At 41.4% G+C, this 19,174-nt stretch overlaps 1 protein-coding gene across 1 annotated transcript in view; it reads left to right on the top strand.

Moving 5' to 3' along the window:
- Positions 1–18,958, top strand: part of MMS22L (MMS22 like, DNA repair protein) — a 95,639-nt gene extending 76,681 nt beyond the window's left edge. The window contains exons 19-24 of the mRNA XM_086461353.1: positions 1,106–1,275; positions 11,030–11,241; positions 13,581–13,747; positions 15,140–15,236; positions 16,427–16,594; positions 18,877–18,958. Coding sequence (XP_086317479.1) covers positions 1,106–1,275; positions 11,030–11,241; positions 13,581–13,747; positions 15,140–15,236; positions 16,427–16,594; positions 18,877–18,958 — 896 coding nt within the window. The remainder of the gene's footprint in view (positions 1–1,105; positions 1,276–11,029; positions 11,242–13,580; positions 13,748–15,139; positions 15,237–16,426; positions 16,595–18,876) is intronic.
- The last annotated feature ends 216 nt before the right edge of the window (positions 18,959–19,174 follow it).

A 19,174-nucleotide genomic window follows, 5' to 3' on the forward strand; every position in this document is an offset into this window, starting at 1 on the left:
AAGCGATCATTCTCTTTCTCTATGATTGATCATTGTGTTTTCTTTCACTCCACAAGATTAATGTTGTTTTGCGTTGTTTTTAGAGATTGTAATGGGTGACTTTTATAGATTAATAATATCTTGTAACAGCCTACTTTTGATCTTTTGTTATTTTCAAAGTCTTAAACATATTTTACTGGGATATTCCTGTATTTTCAACCCAGCAAACTTTCTTGCTTCTGATTAAATACAAACTTAAGAACGTCTGTGCGAACTACTGCATAGGAATCTTGCTTTATTTAAGCTGTATTTTGTGTATTAATGCTCACGAGTGTAGAGTTATTTTCTCAAGAAAAATTACACCTCACCTGCAATAAAGATGTTTGTCAAAGTCAGGGTATTTACACATCAACACCTTTTTACCCTTTTTTTTGCACCTCAAAAGCAAGATCTTAAAAATTGCATGATATGTTGATGTGTTGAAAACAAGAAAGATGTTCTCTGAGGCTCTTGTTTTGTGGACTGAGAGGCTGCAAAGATCTGGAGAGACTGTGCTGGTTTAATGGAGTTGGCTGCCCCTAATTCTTTTTCATGTGCCAAATTAGATGCATTAAATACAATTTGATACATACTTAATGTTTTCCTAACATTGAATCACTGTGTTAGGAGTTGCTAACGTGGCCACAAGTGGTGCTAGACAAATGCAAAGGGAAGGCAAAGGCAGCATCTCTCTGTAAAATGTGATGAGTGCACACAGTAAGGTAAATATTTAAGTGCATGTGTGCTGATTGTGATAGTGTTTTGTATCAAGGTTAGTTTAATTTTCCTGCAGGGATGTAGGAGACTGTCTTTTCTTTAGCGTCACTGTACTTCTCCTAAAGTAGCTTCAGTTGCCTCAAAACTTGTAATTGAAATGTATTGAATCGATTTAGTACTTTCATTTTGCTGAACTGTGAATGGACTTTGAGTCGTGTTCACTGAGCGTTTTCAGTTTCAGAGACATTTCAGTTGCTGTTGCTACTCTTGGATTATCTAATTTGACGTAATTGCTTCTTATAGTCTTTCTTAATTTATTTATTTTTGCCTGACCAAATTGCTTTGAGATTTCGTAGTTCTTTTTCAACAGGATGTCTGGTAAAGTTCTGGGCACCGATACTGGCTACTTCCAAAGCGCAGCAACTGCTGTTCCGCATCGTGGATTGCTTGCTGCTGCCGCACTCTGTGCTCCAGCAGGACAAAGAGCTGCCTGTGGCTTTGCTGTCTGCCATTCAGGAAAGCCTACCTCTTTATCTTCAGGTAAATATCTGACTCCTATTATCAGCAGACAAACATACCTTCAGGAAAAGATTCATATCCCAGAGGATGCTATCTTTTTTCTTACTTGAAACAACTGTTGACTAAGTTTAAAGCAGCAGCAAGGAGAGTTTTCTGTTCATGTGGAAGCAGAAAGAAAAATGCCACCCCATTGGGTTTGCTCTCCTTTCATGCAGCTATGCTGTAGTATGCTCCAGAGCTGCTAATCTAATAGCTGTTTGTCGAGAAGCTTTTAGCCAACCTGCTGTTTGCACTGGTCTCTGACGTGAGAGACTGCTGAAACAGTGGATCAAATAATCATATGTAGCAGGACACTTGTTGAGATGACAGAGCAAACAAATGTTTTAAATAATCCTTGACTTGGCTAACTGTAGATAATTAAAGATGAGCTACTCTTTCTTCGTTGCTTGTAGGAACAAAAGACAATCCTCTGCGTATCATGGCACTGTTTTATCTTAAGTCTGAGAATGTGTTCTGCTGAATCAAATTCCTGCTGCTCACGCTTACATGACTAAAGCCTTCTTGCCTGTTATTCCTTCCATTCTTCCCGCTGCTTACCTATCACTCTTCAAATTTCGTGAGGCTTGTTGATGCTATAGAAAGAGACTAATTCCTGCAGGCAAGGAAGAGAAAAGATTGTATTTTTAAAATAAGTAAGTTGACATGTTTTCCCTTGTAAATCCTTTAGTCTTTTTTCCTTTCTGTTTTCCCTTCCCGCTTGTTCTTCATTTTGATTGCAGTCTTAACTGATTACTTTACAGGGTTGTGTTGTGAAACAATGCAGTGGTGACATTGTAAACATCCCTCAGATTTATTCCTTTCAAAAGTTGCATGGTGATTGATGGCATGTCATATGGAAGTGATTATATAATGATGTCCAGAATATGACTTGCTTTGCCGCTCTGTAGGTGTTTGCAGAAGCTATATACATGTAGGACCATCTGGACACTGATATTACCACAAAGTGTGACTGTCTGCTTTCCAATTTGGTATTTTAGTCAGAGCACGCTGTTTCTCTGTAGTCGGCACATACGGATGTAGTTTTAAGATAAAGCCACTCAAGCTGGTTTTGAGGTCCAAGTGTTGTGGGCCCTTGTTTCCCGTTTTCTTTGTCAGTCTCTGACTTCCCGACCTCGTTGTCGTACTCTTCAGCAGTCCGCTGCGTAGTCCATGTGCTTTCCAGTTAAGCTAGATGACCTTATTGACCAAATAGTTTATTTTAGACAAATGCTGCTGCTAGACAACCAGTAATTCTTGAATTTGAGACACTTCTGGGGAGAGAAGACAAAGAGGAGACTCATTTTACTATTTCAATATGGAACTTCTACATTTTATGGTTGGTTGTATTTACGAAGTTCCAACATTTTTAAGTGCTTCAAATGGCTTCATTCAATCCAAAATAATTCAGCTTTATTTGGGAAGATGGAAAAATTCTGATTCAGGATCAACTCAAAATGAAAATATTTCAATATCAGTTTCAGAAAAAATTCTCTTAGGACTGCTTCTGAGCTCCTTTGGGATCCAGTGGATTCTAGGCACTGTCTGACTTCTCAGGTTATTGTTTCACAATTGGCTTAAGGCTAAACTCATTCCCTTTCACCCCCCGTGTGCATTCCCTTTTAATTTGCTTTAATGAGTCTGTGAATAGCAATTTGTGAGTTGATTCAACTAGTAACTAGCCCCACAAACCAACAAACAGAAACCCCCAAACCCACTGGGCATATCAGAAAAATGATAAAACAGTATATCTTGGAAAGAAAGCATGTAAATGTGGTGGGAGGAAAGACAGAGAAACAGAATCCTCTGGGCATAGCCCCACCTTGACTAACTTAAACTGCTGGTGAAATGTAATCAGACTCTCCTTGGGTGGCTGCCCTATGTCTGGTGCCTATTTGTGGAGGTGGACAAGTGATATTTTAGTGCAGGAGCCTTAATCCACCCTAATGTTAGACAAACATTGTTCTATAGATCTGTGCCTGTTAATACTCTAGCTTACAACTTAATCCTTTGGCAGTTACACGAAAATAAAGAAACAGGAATTTGGAGACCGTGCAAAATATCTTCTTATACATGCAAATTCTTTATTCATAGTCAAAGCATAAAAGCCCTTGAGTAGCATTTCTACTCAGAGGTCTTTTCAATTCTTTTTTTTTTTTTTTTTTTCTTTCCAGTCTTCTGAAAAGTTCCAGGCTCCATCTCAATATCTCAATCTTCTCTTCTTTTCTTGTCCTGAATTCTCCTTCTTCAGCTCCTTCAGTGTGGGCTGCTCCTTCTTTGTCCAAAAAAACCTCCTTAGATGTCAGAAAATGTCTTAGTTTGCAAGCAACACTTTGCAAAACTTCCGTCTTTCCAGAGCTTTTAACAACTAATCTTAATGTGGTTTATTTGATCCTTTTATGTGGGTTTTGAAAGGATTTGAAATCAGTCTTAGTAGCAGGTAATTAATTTCACACGTTCATTGATGCAGCAATCTTATGAAATCCTATAGAATCCCTGAATTGTTTAGAAAAAGATTCCTCAAATGTGTGTAATGGCAATGCAACTGGCCACACAACTTGGGCAGCAGGCTTAAGAACAAGGACAAACGTTGTCACTGTGCTGTACTGAGCAGGCAACGCCTTTGTCTCCCTATAATGGTGGAGGCCAATTTTTCATCTTTTAGGACAACATACAAAGCTCCTTCTCTCCCCACAGCATAGGATATTACTACCTTCACAATTCATCAAAACTGATGACTGTATCTCACCCTCCTTCACCACCCCAAACCTACAGGTTCATTTTTAATAGATCAAAATTACAGGCTTTGTTAGATTTTACATAAGCACAAATAATTGTCAAATGCACTGATTAAGACTAAATGTTGCATTTCTCTCTCCTCAATTCAGACTGACTATATTTAGTTGTTGTGTTTGTGTTCAGTGTGCGTATAAATTTGGGCTGTACAACTATGCCTTTTGGCAGTTATTGCACAACTGGTCTGTTCTCCACTGTACACTGAACTAACCTAGAAGTTTCCTTCAAACTCGATCACTGATGCTGCCTTGTCAAAATAGCTTAGCTATGGCAACTTTTAAGCTAGTATTTTTTTCTTGCCTTAGAAGGTTACTGTCTGGATATTCTTTCTTTCACTGTGCGGCATCTGTTTTGATAATATTGATGACCTAAGAAAGGTATTTGTTGGGATATAATATCAAAATTGTCTTCAGAGTTGTTTGAATTGTGGACTTCAGAAAGTAAAGCATGAAGGACATGAATGAAGCGCCATTTTATAATTTTATGGGACTGTTCTTAATTATGAGATAGTGAGGCATGTAAAATCTAACTTTACATATTTTTGCCATTGTGAAAAGAAGTCGAGTTGATTTGTGTGGTAGTGGATTGTTGAAGCTCACTACAGGAAATTTGAGAGCAGTTGAGATTGCTTTTGGAAGGATTTCTTGGAGAATGATTTGGAGGAATTTTGGTACACATTTACCAGTAAGATGGGAAAGAACTGAGGCGGTGTACAGAACTTATTTTAGAGAAGAAATGCTGATTTAAATATATCTTGCAGAATACAGCATAGGTGCATGGGATAAGCATAATATACATCATGATGGGAAAGGTAAGACACCCTGCTTGATTTATCAGCATTAGTCCCATCCAAACACAGAAGTGGTGAAAGAGCTTAATTCTAAGTAGTGCTTGGCACATACATTTTCCAGTGATTTTAATGTGCCTGTGCAGGCTCAGCATTTGTCAGATATCAGACCTTAAAAGCCCTCCTGTGAGCCACGTCTGTGGTCCAATATTTGAGCAAGCTTATTAATACGTTTTGTGAATTATAGTATGTGTTTAATAGGAATTGTACAACATTAATTGGTGAACAGCAGATTTATTTCAACAGCAGGACTGATATTATAAGTCATCATTAGGTAGCTTGGCATTTCTGCAGTGAATAGTTCCAGTAATCCATACTAATCGGTTCTTCACTCTCCACAGGTGATTTACAGATATATGGATAAATCAGAAGAAAGAGGCAGCTCTGGGCACAAAAGGTTCCTGCAGTGAACACGCGCAGGAATCGGTTGCCTTACTGCTAAAATGAGGAGCAGATGTTGTCATGCCCCTCTGCTCCCCTTAAAATGTCTTTGATTTGGGGTTTTTTTTTTTAACCTCAGAAGATGGCTAAAGAACATAGTTAAGAAAGAGAGAGGGGCTTTATCAACCCTTTAATGTCCATCTGCTTTGTAGGGATTGTCCCAGGGGTCTGGTGTGATTGATTTCCTATCTCTGGTCCAGAATTGCAGTCCAAGTGGCATGTGTTTCTTTTCTCTCTCATGTGAGCAGTAGCTTCCTTCATCTCTGTTAATTACTAGGATTTAAAAGAAGAAAGTTCTATGTGATTTCCTTGTAATCACATCCTTGGCCAGTGCTGCCTAGGATATTTTGCCATTGTACTGAGAGATTTGCAGCTACAGTGCAGTGTTGGTCATTTATCCCTTGTACCACTTGGGATGTGGCGTTGTCAGACCTTGTGCAGGTCTGTTGTTCTCTGCGCTTATGTAAGAAAAAAAGAGTCCAAAATAAAGAATGCAGTGTTGAGCTAAAGTCAGCGGGTCTTCATGTCCAAAAGAAAAATCCAAGTTCTTCTCTGGAAAATGTTAGGGAACAAGGAGGCGTCATGGTCAAAGGTGTGACAGTTCTTCCCTGAAGAGCTTTGATGCTGTAGAGGTGCCCTTCACATGTGAGGACTGATTCATGGATTTTTCTACTATGTAGAAGAGAAGGATTTTTTTGTTTGTTTGGGGGGGTGTTCTTCTGACTCTTGACAAAGTGGATGGTGATTTTTCTCACTGCTCTCACAGTCAAAAAAAAAGAGTTTGTACTTTTGGATGCTGTTGATATAATCTTATAACTTTCATTAGGAAAAATGATGAGGATCCTCCTTATTGAAGAAAGAATTTTGGTATTACTACGTGGATTTAAAAATTACACCTTTTTAAAGAGGCAGCATCTCTGCCTAACTCACCAAAAAGGAACATAGAATCCTTTCTAAAGAAAACATTAAATTACAGGAAAAAAAGGCATTTTCCATGTTTTTAAACACTTCTTAAGATAACAGCTGTCCTTACAGGCTTTCAAGAGGTCTCTATCATCATCAGATAAGTAAAGAAAAAAATCACTAGTTAACTTAGGTCCTTTCTTTTCCTCTCTAGTCAAGTTTAGATTACATCTGTCTGCTTCCCACACCCCAAAAAATTAGAATCAGTTTACGTTGACTCAAAAAATGAAAATGCTTTTACGAAGGATCAGGCTAGGCTTATTGAGTCATCTTCAAATGAAACTATTAGAAGATCTGCAAAAATTAGTCAGCGTTCTTTCAGATACCTAAATTCTAATATTTTTCTGCTTTTTATTGCACCTATAAATATCTAGGATTTCTTAAAAATACTAACTTATTTAATAATAACTGACTTGTTCCTTCTTTTCGTGATGCTATGTAGCATTTGTTGATCCTCAATTTGAAGAACTGTCTCATTTTAGTAATTATCATTGTTAGTTCTTCACAGGTATTACATTCTTCACGTGTTCCTACAGGTGTCCTCTGTAAGGTTGTTCCCTTTTGTCATAAAGATTAATACACTTTCTCACAGATTTTTTTTTTTGGTAGTGTTAAAACAGTGTAGAGTCTTAAGAGTGCCAGTTCTGATCTGGGGATTATGAAATATTTTCTGTCTTTTTGTGGGAGCTGTAGTACAGAAAGCACGGACAACTCTTCTTCATGCCTGCTGCAACACCTTATTGAAAACACCAAAAACTCAATCTTACATACTAAATAATCTGTCAACTCTAACAGTCTCTCTGAGTCTGCTACTTGCCAAGTAATGTTTTTAAGAATTCTGATATAGCAGCAGCTGCTTTTTCCTACAAAATTTTGCTGTATGTACACAAAAGAGGAAGAGAATCTCATCTGTTTATCAAAGCTTCAGTTCAGGAAGAGTGGTTTTTATCATTGGGACTTAACCAAAATTACCAAGGACTCTAGAAGTATGTGAAGTTGAACCCTAAAGAACATGTCTGAGTTTAAGAGGGCCACCTACAGCTAGTCTTCAGGCAGGTCCTGAAGCACTTCATTTCTTGAAATCTCATGTTTCCTCTGTTTGTTTCCTGTGGAACCAAAAGTGGGAACTCCCTGTTTCAAGAACATACCAAGAGGACCCGCAGCTATGTCTCACCCTGCTTTTTTCTCAAAGAGTTGTTCTGTCATGTGCACACAGACAGATATCAAAGAAAGTCTTTTCAGGGAGGGACTTCTATGCGAAAAGCAACAGAAATACTCTTTGTCAGCAGCTGGCGAACAAAAGCAGCTTGTCTTGAACTATTCCTTCGTATATTAGGAGCGTTAGCTTACCTCAGCAACCATCAGTATTCAGGCAGATAGTCCTCCTACCAAAACTGGAGTCTGGATTGCAATGCTAAAGGAACTCTGAAGTACTATTGAAGTTTCTGTCAAGGGAACTCTGTGCTTGAACTTCTTTTATGCCATTATTCTTGTTGGACAAGCTGGTAAGGGAGCCTACTAGGAGAGGGACCTACTGTTTGTGAACAGAGAAGGACTGGTGGGAAATGCGGTCGTCAGAGGCCATCTTGGGCTTAGTGACCATGAAATGATAGAACTCTCTATTCTTGGTCAATTAGGAGGAGGGTCAGCCAAACCACAGCCATGGACTTCCGGAGGGCTGACTTCGGGCAGTCCTGAAGGGCAAGGGGGTCCAGGAAGGGGGGACATTCTTCAAGGAGGAAGTCTTAAGGGCACAAGAGCAGGCTGTCCTCATGATGATGGAAGATGACCTGGCGGGGAAGATGACCGGCCTGGTTGAACAGGGAGCTTTTGCTGGAACTCAGGGAAAAAAGTTGGGTTTACCAATCTTGGAAGAAAGGGTAGGTAACTCAAGAAGAGTATAGGGAGCTTGTTAGGTCATGCAGAGGGAAAATCAGAGAGGCAAAAGCCCAACTCAGGCTGGCCACTGTTGTGAGAGACAACAAAAAATGTTTCTACAAATACATTAACAAGAAAAGAGAGCTAAGGAGAATCTCCATCCTTTATTGGATGCAGAGGGCAACATTGTCACCACAGATGAGGAAAAGGCTGAGGTACTTAATGCCTTCTTTGCCTTTGTCTTTAATAGTCAGATCAGTTGTCCTCAAGATCATCAGCTCCTTGAGCTGGCAGACGGGGACAGAGAGCAGAATAAACCCCCCATAATTCAGGAGGAAGCAGCTAAAAACCTGCTTTGCCACCTAGACATCCACAAGTTTATGGGGCCGGATGGGATCCACCCGAGAGTACTGAGGGAGCTGGTAGAGGAGCTGACCAAACTGCTCTCCATTTATCAGAAGTCCTGGTCAACAGGGGAGGTCCCAGATGACTGGAGGCTTGCCAACATGATGCCCATCTGCAAGAAGGGCTGGAAAGAGGATCTGGGGAACTACAGGCCTGTCAGCCTGATCTTGGTGCTGGGAAAGGTCATGGAGCGCTTCATCTTGAGGGCACTCACATGGCATGTGCAGGACACCCAGGGACTCAGGCATGGGTTCATGAAGGGCAGGTCCTGCTTGACCAACCTGATCTCTTTCTGTGACCAGGTGACCCACCTAGTCAATGAGAGGAAGGCTATGGATGTCATCTACTTGGACTTTTGTAAGGCCTTTGACACTGTCTCCCACAGCACTCTCCTAAGAAAGCTGGCAGCTCATGGCCTAGACAGGTGTACACTAAGCTGGGTTAGAAACTGGCTGGGTGGCTGAGCACAGGGAGTTGTGGTGAATGGAGTTAAATCCAGCTGGCGGCTGGTCACAAGGGGTGTCCCCCAGGGATCAGTGTTGGGACCGGTTTTGTGTGACATGTTTATCAATGATCTGGATGAGGTGATCGAGCACTCTCTCAGTAAATTTGCAGATGACACCAAGTTGGGCAGGAGTGTTGATCTGCTTGAGGGTAGGAAGGCTCTGCAGAGGGACCTGGACAGGCTGGATCAATGGGCCAAGCTCAATTGTATGAGGTTCAACAAGGCCAAGTGCCGGGTCCTGCACTTGGGTCACAACAACCCCATGTATCGCTACAGGCTTGGGGAGGAGTGGCTGGAAAGCTGCCTGGCAGAAAAGGACCTGGGGGTGCTGGTCAACAGCCTGAACAGGAGCCAGCAGTGTGCCCAGGTGGCCAAGAAGGCCAACAGCATCCTGGCCTGTATCAGCAATAGTGTGGCCAGCAGGAGCAGGGAGGGGATCGTGCCCCTGTACTCAGCACTGGTGAGGCCGCACCTTGCATCCTGTGTGCGGTTTTGGGCCCCTCACTGCAAGAAGGACATTGAGGTGCTCGAGCGTGTCCAGAGAAGGGCAACGAAGCTGGTGAAGCATCTAAAGCAGAAGTCTTATAAGGAGCGGCTGAGGGAACTGGGGTTTAGTCTGGAGAAGAGGAAGCTGAGAGGAGACCTTATCGCTCTCTACAACTACCCAAAAGGAGGTTGTAGTGAGGTGGGGGTCGGTCTCTTCTCACAAGTAACAGGTCATAAGACAAGACAACATGACCTCAAGTTGCACCAGGGGAGGTTTAGATTAGACATTAGGAAAAATTTCTTTACCGAAACAAGTAGTCAAACATTGGAAAAAAGTTTGCCCAGGGAAGTGGTGGAGTCACCGTTCCTGAGGTGTTCAAAAAACGTGTCGATGTAGCACTTCGGGATATGGTTTTGTGGGCATGGGGGTGTTAGGGCAATGGTTGGACTTGATCTTCGAGGTCTATTCCAACCTAATGATTCTATGACAAAACTGTTGGGAAAGCTCAAGAGGTCTCTGTGCCACTGCCGTGACCCTTGTGACAGGAGATCCCTGGACCTTTTTTTTAATTTTTTTTCTTAGTTATTTGTTCTTCTTCCTTTCAGTTATCAAAGGAGGGGAGGGGGAAGGAAACTCTTAACTTTCTCTTACAGCAGCTTGTACCAGTAAGAAGAATACTCTTTTTTCAGAGACATACCACGTAGATGCTGTATAACTATGGGTAGTGTTCAGATAGGCACTTTCTGGGCAAGTACTTTCATTATAGATTTTTCTCTGGATCAATATAGCTTATATTGGATAAATCACAGCAGTTTTAGCCTTATCTTAAACAGATTTTAAAACCCCCTCTAAATCCCTTATAAATGATGCCTAATTTACCCTAATTTGTTCGCACTATGAGCACATTTTTTTTTGTCAGACCACGATTCTAAGTGCTCATTTTTCTCCTATGTTGTTTGTACAAAAATTTCACACGGTGCTTTACAAACAGATGAGGTATTCTCTTTCTCTCTTCATAAATCTTACCTGACTAATGTCCTTTGTTAGACCATGTACGGAGTTTAAAAAAAAGGAGGAGCTCTTGGGCACAGAAACACTTTTCAGGTCTGAAAAGCCAAGGTTTTATTTCAGTTTTGAAGGGGAGCTTGCTTGTCCCAAAACTTATCTTCCAATATATTAATTAGTCAATAAAAGATTTTTCTTTCCTTTGCAAGCCTTGCCCTGGCTCTGTCTTCATTTGTAGACCACCATTATCTGTAGCAGATTACTGATGATTATTTGTCATGCAGTAGTTACTCTGTGTGTAGCAGTTTACCCAGCATGTAGTGAGTATTTAGCCTACAGTTGTTAAAAATTTATTCAAAAGTATTGTTAAAAAATTATTCAATTTCTTGCTTTTAAAAATTTTCTTTTACAGGGTCTGTCCTTTATATGTTGCCAGTCCCAAACGCAGGGTGCCTATTTGAATCAACTGCTTGGGAGCATTATTCAACAGTATTTTGGACGATTTCTACCTTCTTCTCCGACCGTGCTTGGAGCCGGACAGCATCCTATGCTGACTGCTTTGTGCAGCTCCATTACAGGCCCCCAGATGCTCCGTCTACGGAAGACCACTCTGCACGTCATAAAGTAAGGACCAGTGAAGTAAAAAACCGTCACTTACTCAGCTTTCACAAATAGCTAATGAGAAAGGAAATGCCACCTTTCTTCTCGGTAACTGATAGTTTGGCTGTGGGAAGAGTCTGAAAATTGCTGGGCAGGGAGCGAAGGAAGGACAACATGTATAGAGCAGGAGAGTAAAATTGGGAAGATGTGGAGACTAGTGAGAGAGTCATTGAGGATGGAGGTCCTAGGCTAGCAGAAAAAAGTATTGCATGGGGCCACATGAAAAGCAAGTATTTTTCCAGAAAAATTGCGCTCTGCTGTGCATTGTCATATGTTTGCGTCTCGGGCTGTATTTAGGGTCACATAGTGCTTATAGTTGCCCGTTACCAGTGCATGGGAGGCTTCGTTGCTCGGTAAGTGTCAGGGTATACACAGGTCTGCCAGCTCCCCAGGGGAAATGGAAAATGTGGGGGGTGGGAAAAGGAAGATGCAGAGGCAGGGCAGCAGTGCTTGTTCACTGTGCTGTCACTACTCGCGTGATGTCGACAGCAGCCATCCATGCTGCATCCCTGCTGCTGGAAGGCCGAAGCTCTGTTTCATGTACTGCAGAACAGGGAACAATCTGTACGTTTGTCTGTGTTGGGAGAGGAATTAAACTCCCTGAAATATAGGGTGATTGCTTATACCCAAGGTCGTTGTATTTTTCTTTGGTAAAGAGTGCGCATAAATGTTGATTAAAAGAATTCCAGTGTAGATCTTCGGTAAATATGATAGGCAATCCTGTAAGTAAAGCCTGTGTTATCACATATTAAGGGAGTGAATTAAGATGTCACAGTCTGAGTTCCAACGTGTTTTTAACTTACAAATACTCAGACTTCATCATCTTAATAAGGGTATTTCTGAATGCGTGCACGCAGGTATGAGTTCTGCGATTGACAGTGGAAAGAAAATTCTGAAAGTGTAATGGCACTTGGCGATTTGTAAGACATGAAATATTCCTTAGTGATCTGGGAAGATTATCTTAGAACTGAGCAGCAGTCTGATTTGCAAACTGTTGGGTGGTCAGGAGGCAGTCGGGGGGTCTGCGCATAAACACGTACAGAGTTCACTGGCCGTTTCGCCGTAGGAAAGCCAGTGAATGTCTTGCTGCCACGCAGAGGAAATAGAACCACGTGGTCAGGGGTGTATTACCCAGGTCAGAGAACTGTTTCAGTGGAACAGCACCCCCAAAAAAATCAGTGAAATTTTCACAGTGAATTAATGGGATAGAAGATTTCAGAGTTGCTAACACTAAAGTGAGTAATAGCACACGATACAAGAAATAGAGAAGTGTTACAACTTTCATTTGCCGAGTTACACCAGTGCTCTGAAGCTGTCCTATGACATACTCAGGTCTCTGGAAGTCAGGTTTCATTTGAAAATTGTAGGGCTCCTTATTAAGTTTTTAACAAGGATGGTGGTTTTTAATTGATGCATTGCTCAGTACAGATGCGTGCCTGGTTTGAGTAGCTAAAGGTACCTAATACTAAATATCCAAAAAGGTTTTTTTGAAGGTTCTGGGAGTGCTCTTGCTAACTGATGGATAAATGCTGTGTTCTTTTTACCTGCATTTTTCTGTCCTGAATGCTTCAATTTAAACTCACTGTCTTCAGATTTCGGTAAAGTCATTTCTAATGTCCAATTAATAACAGTTCAGATTTTTGTATCCTTTTGTGGAAAAATAACAAATCAAGCCATTCAAATCGCAACATTCAGTGTACGTGATGTCAAAATTTGCTCTTGTTGCAGATTGACAGGCCACCTTTTATCTTTGTGACAGGTTTTATAGTGGGCACGATTGTGTTAATTCTGACGGAGCAAAAGCAGACACTGGCTGCCCCGTTACAACATACAGCATGACAGAAATAACAGCACCGGTATAACGGCAGAGCTGTTAACCACAAGTTGGATTGTGAGTTGACAGAAGCCCAGGAAGCTGAGTAAAGTAATTGAACAACAGTTGTGTTTGGGATGTTGTTTTAGGGTCTTAGAATCTTGACTCTTCCCTTTCTTATTTATGAAGCTGCCTTTGTATTTTAACTTTTATAGTCACACTTGGCTTTTTAACTCTAACTACGATAGCTGTTATTTCTCACTTCCCTCTCCACAGAAGAGTCAGAAGGCATCACTGTCCTCTGATAAATTGGGAGTCTTTTCTAGGACTAAGACAAACAGAAGCCATCAGTTGAGCTTAGATAAAGATAGAAATCTATGTAGTAGGCCTCCTGCTGAAATACCACAACATTATTTTAAGGTATGTGATGCTTGCATTGAACGAAGAAAACAAATTACAGACTTTGTTCTGGTTTGCTCCGTCTTCCCAGTGAAAGCTACATGCAGTTCAAAGGTAACGCTCCACCTCCTCGCCTGGCCTCAGTTCTTGCTTTCATCCTTGAAGTACTTCAGAGAACCCAGAGCACTGAACTATGTGACATTGACTTAGTTCTCCCAGCCGTGTTGAAATGCCTGGTATTGGTCAACGAGCCCCAAGGTGAGCTGCTTGTTTGCTTTAAATAGATCTCTGCACGCCGGTGTTGGTGAGCATCATTCATCCCAGTGTTTAAGACTCTTAGATGAGGTGACTGAGATACTTTGGCCAGATAAACTGGACATGCTTTCTTTTTTCATTAACTGGTCTGGGACTTCTGCCTCTGAGAGAGAGAAGTCCTACCTCGTTTTGCTCTCTAGTGAACTAATGATCAACTTCTCAGGAATCTGGAGAGCATTTCTTTTCTCCCCATCCTTTTCATCTCATTTCTTTCAGGCTTGGTAACTGGAAGTTTTCTTGCACCTAAAGGTTTGAGACCAAGTAAAACTAGCATTTGTTCTCCCCGTAGAGGCATAATAAATGGATTAAAAGTAGCATGTTGCTCTCTGAAGGCATCTTTGAGTCTTCTTTCTTCTTTTAGCATGGTTTGTTTGGTAGTGAGAACTTCTTTATTTTTAGCTTCTTAAAAAACGAAGCACTCTGTTCACCCCACAGTTGTATAATGAATGTGCATGTGTGCATAAGCTCAAAATTTCCACTTCTTGCTGCCAGTAGAGGCATTAAGCGAAAAGGGGATTCACCTCTGACCTCTCCTGGGAATTTTGTCTTACAGAGTACTTTTTGATTGTGGTCTGTAAAAGTTTCAAGGACAAGATATGCTTAGGAAATTGACTGAATCATCGCACACCTTTCTTCCCCCTTTTGCCATCATAGCCATATCTGCCTGAAGCTGAGCGTACCTGCTCTGCAATGTGCTGTGGAGCAGAACGAGCTGAATGTCTTGGGCTGCTGTAGTCACCAGCTCACTGCCTGCCTAGACAGGGCTCCACCACACCCTTGTAGAAAAGTCCTTGCAGCCCAGTGCCACCTTTATAAAGGAAGAGCTGTATCTTGCGACTTGAATATTTATTTGGAAACAATTAAGGGGAAGTTTATGGGTTTTCTTTCCCATTGAAGAAGAGGTAGAGTGGAATTCAGAACAATTACCCACCACTGAAAGTAAGGAGTAGATCTCTATAACTTTGGGCAGGGTATAATGCCTACTTTTTTTTTTAATTCAAATAGCAATGATTAAAGAATATAAACAGAACTTATATTTAAATAGAATCTCTGTTTCCACTGTGTGTCTCTTTGCTTTGACTTAGACACCATCGTGTACTTAAAAGTCTATATGTTTAAAGGACAATGGCAGTGAAAAGAAGACTTGCATAAATCTGTAATTCATTCTGTTCTTTATAGCCAGCCTAACTAACTGCTCTTACAGTCGTTTCCCTTGCATCAAAGTAAGATAAAACCGTTTTTTTTCTCATTTAAAAATTTTAGTCTTCATGAAAGACATTCTCCAGATGGTCAGTTCAAGAGCTCTGTGTGAATCTTGTGATTTTTCTTTTACAGTTAAAAAAATATCTACAGACATTGTGCAGTACATGGTAGAAGGCTGCCAAGCAGGGTCAGGAGGAGAACATGCCACCCAGCTGACTTCTGTATTTAGGTAACCAGAAAATATGCCAACTGGCAGAGAAGCTACCGCAAGCCAATTGACAGCAAACATGTTTTTTTAAAACAACTAATTATCCTTAACATACTGCATTGTCCCTTGTTTATGGTATTTAAATAATGGTACTTTTGGCACTGGTTTTAAGCATAGCTTGGCCAAAAAGCCAGAGCAGAAAAGTAGGAGAGAAACATACCTGCTTTCTGATGGATTAGGTACCGTTTTGAAAGGTATATAATAGAGGGGTACGTTGCTGCTGCAATGGGCAAAACGCCTCATGAAGGGGGATGGTCGGTGTTGGGTGCTGAGAGAGATGTGGGTGCCTAATTTGAAGTCTATGGGATGGGGAACAAATCCTCATACAACAAGCTTAGCTTTTGGGTTTTGATTGATTTGATTTTATGACAAATAATAGATTATTATAATGTACATTATACTTATTGGGTACCTCTGCGAAGTGAATCCTGTTTCTCACAGGGGTACAGCAGGAGAGCTGCATGACCTGTGAGACCTGGAGACATTTTGCAAACCTAAACACCGGTGCTGTATTGGCTCCTGTCTGGATGAAAGCTCCAGAGAGACTCACTGAAATAAGGACGGATGTTTGTGGGCCTGCCAGTCTCCCTGTACATGATACATCACTTTCACAGGATGTTTCATCCCCTGGGGTGTTACTTCTGATTCGAATGTAGTCTGTGATCTTTAAAGGCCTCAAACCCTCAGAAAGACAAATGGGTGCATCTCCACCCAGTGGTCTGCCCTGCTTAAGGTCCAGTGGAGCTTTATCAGAAATGCCAACGTTATTTCTGCAGACTTGAATCTAGATCTCTTGTTTTGCTGCTCTTCTTCTTAAAATTCTTATTTTTTTTATTAAATAATAAATACATCTTTTAGTTTTGCATTTGGACGCATTACAAAGTAAAGCACTTTGGAACAAGTCAGCCCTGGTGAAACAGCAGCAGAATCTGACCGTTGGCTTAAAAATAAATGGGTGGGATTTTTAGCATTAGCCTTCAAAAGCATGGCTTCATTTAGAGAAAGTATTCCATGTGGAGTATTTCAGTGTAGCAATATGAAAATTGCCATGCAGCCAGATTGCTTGTTCTGATTAGACTCTTCAGTTGTTCTTGGCATGTTCTCTGCATCTAGTTTTGACCTTGCATTAAATGCTTCTGTGTCCCCCTCAGGCAGTTTATCCAGGACTATACTGCCGTGTATGATCACCGGGTTTTCAGCATACTAGAAACAGTGGCAGTCTTGGATCAGACGTTTGTTACCAGCCTGATTCCCACAATCACACAGTCTCTGAAGGATTCAGAGCACAAACAAGGTCTTGGAAGAAACGCTGCACAGAGGTTTGATTTTTATTTAATATTGGTTTTGACAATGAGCAGTAGAGGTTTATCCTCTTGAAAGAAAGCAATGTTAGACAGCAGCACAGGTACTCAGAAATGAGTGATTTTTTTTAGAAATCTCCCTTCGCTCAGGCCTTTCATGGGTTTAAGCCATCTGTATTTGCTAAATATTTTCAGAGATGTTTTGGCACTAGGGCTACAAACCCCCGCAGAATTTATGTGAAGCCAGGTTGCCTCTGCTCACTACACTCTATACTGCAAAGCAGAATAAAGAAGAATTCCTGCTGCAAAGAATTTTCCTGTCAGTCCCTGTTTTAGAGGACTCTATGGGTCATAGCTAAAATTACGGTATAATCAGGTATGATCTGAGATGCTTGGAAGAGAAATACCCTTGGCTTAATTTCCAGAGTTCTCTCATTGTACAATCCTGTGAGAGCTGTGGGCATCCAGAAAAGGCTGGCCTCCCCTCTCCGATAGCACAGCAGGCGCACACTTGCTCCCTTTGCCCCATAAGAGCTTCGGACAGAAATACTTGACTTGCAAGTCCACCCAGCGCTGGGGGGGGAGAGGGCTCGTGAGGCGAGCAGCTCCGCGCAGGCGGTGGCGTCCCTGGGCGCGGGTGCAGCGGCGAACCATCAGCACCTCTATGAACGCTGTTACGCGGCCCCGGGAAGCTCTGCCCCGTGTGGCACCCGAGCTTTCCGAAAAGGCCCCCTCTGCTAGTTCTGCTCCCTGGTCCTTGACCCTCGCGTGGCCTGGGCACGGAACGGGCCTCAGCGTTTGCAGTAATGCACACGGTGGGACTACTCGGAGGGTGGGAGCCTTGTCACGCCTTAGGCTGGGGAAGTTTTGAGGTGCACGTCAGCAGGGCCTGGGCTGTAGAAAACCCACGAGACAGAGCTGTGCAAGAGTGTAACTCATGAGACAGTAAATGATAGTAGCAGGGTATTAATTTTGCATTTAATGAAAAAATATATTTAACTCATTTGTAATTATATTATTCCATTTTTATTTTCTTCTATCAACAAATAAATTTGCTTTTATTTAAGAGAATTCACCCAAGGTCAGACAGAAGCACCGTTACATGGAGGATTTTCGTCCTGTTTGCTTTTGATCATGTATTTCCTGGCCAATTTTCTTTTTTTTTTTTTAATAGTGTTAATAAGGTAAAATTCATCTGTTTACCTACAAAATATGGAAAAAAAAAAAAAAGGCAGGTTGTTTGAGCTTCCCGAAATACACGCTTGGAGATTACTGAAGAGCTGAATTCCTTTTAGCCTCATCACTTAACATATACATTATCTAATCTGTTGTTGGTATTTTGTATTAATAATTTGTATTTAGAATGTGTGCCATTACCCAGCCATCTAAGGGGATCCATAAATATTTTATTGTAATAAAGTCTCTTCAGTCCTGGGCACTAAATAACATTATATTAACATATTCTGCGCAATTATTTTAGACATTAAACTGCAAACCCGTGTATATATATGAGAGAAACAAAGTTCAGAAGTTGCATTAGATGCTCTTAGTGGTGATGTGCAGTATTATTATTGGAAGGAACTAGTACGAAAACTGCAGTTTTGTTTGCTCAAGTCAATATTTCATGAAAAAGATACATAATTAGAACAGACCTACATGTCAGAGGCACTACTTTAACAGTAATTACGTTGTTTAGGTTGGAGAGTATTAGAATGAACTTCAGGTGAAAAGTCTTGCCGATGCATACGCACTCTGCTGGAAATCCCACTTGAGTGACAGTCCCCCTCTGAATTCCAGGTTTACTGTAAAACAGTCACTGCCCTTTGTTGAGGGTGACGGTCTGAATCCGTGTCTGTGCCAGTCGGCACCCTAGTGCCCGTGGCTCACATCGCTGTGCTGTAGCAGGAGTCACAGAGAGGTTTCTTACACAGAAATCCGATGACAGCAAAACTTGATGAAGTCTGTGCGCCAGCCTCATCTGAGCCTTGGAAACTCCATGTAAAAAAAAAATTAAAAAAATTAAAAAATCTGTTTCACAGCATTTTACTAAACAAGTAGACTTCTAAGCATCTTCACTACACTTGTAGCCATAAATGATGCAATCCTGATTCTTCTTCCAGCCTGGCCACGCTAAAAATTCACAGCAAAGTGGTTGAGTAGATGGGGTGGGGGGAGGGAGGAGGAGAAAGTTACTGTGTTTTAGTATCCCAACATGTAAACAGTGTGTTTGGGAATTGTGTGCTTTTACTCCCAGGATGTGTGAGATTAAGTAACGTGTTACATTGTTTTGTTTTCAACAGAGAAGCCTATAAAAGACTCTTATCTCACCTCACAGAGGCTGGACAACATGAGATACAAAAGCTGGAAAATGAGACAGGTTAGCGGCGCGCTGGTGATTAATCCTTCCCTCTTGAACGTTCTGCCACCGTCGATACCTGAAACGGCGCTCTGCGGCACAAGCCAAGTTCGTTTTCTTTGCCACGGCAATACATTTATCAGTTCTGTGGGGTGCTTTTCCCCCCGGGTTATGTATTACTCTCAGTGATTTCTGTGGTATTTGAATATCGTCATGCATCTGAAGAGTAACTCTCAACATAC

The sequence above is a fragment of the Leptosomus discolor genome, chromosome 2 (assembly GCF_034619465.1).
Source record: "Leptosomus discolor isolate bLepDis1 chromosome 2, bLepDis1.hap2, whole genome shotgun sequence".
NCBI classification, from domain to species: Eukaryota; Metazoa; Chordata; class Aves; order Leptosomiformes; family Leptosomidae; genus Leptosomus; species Leptosomus discolor.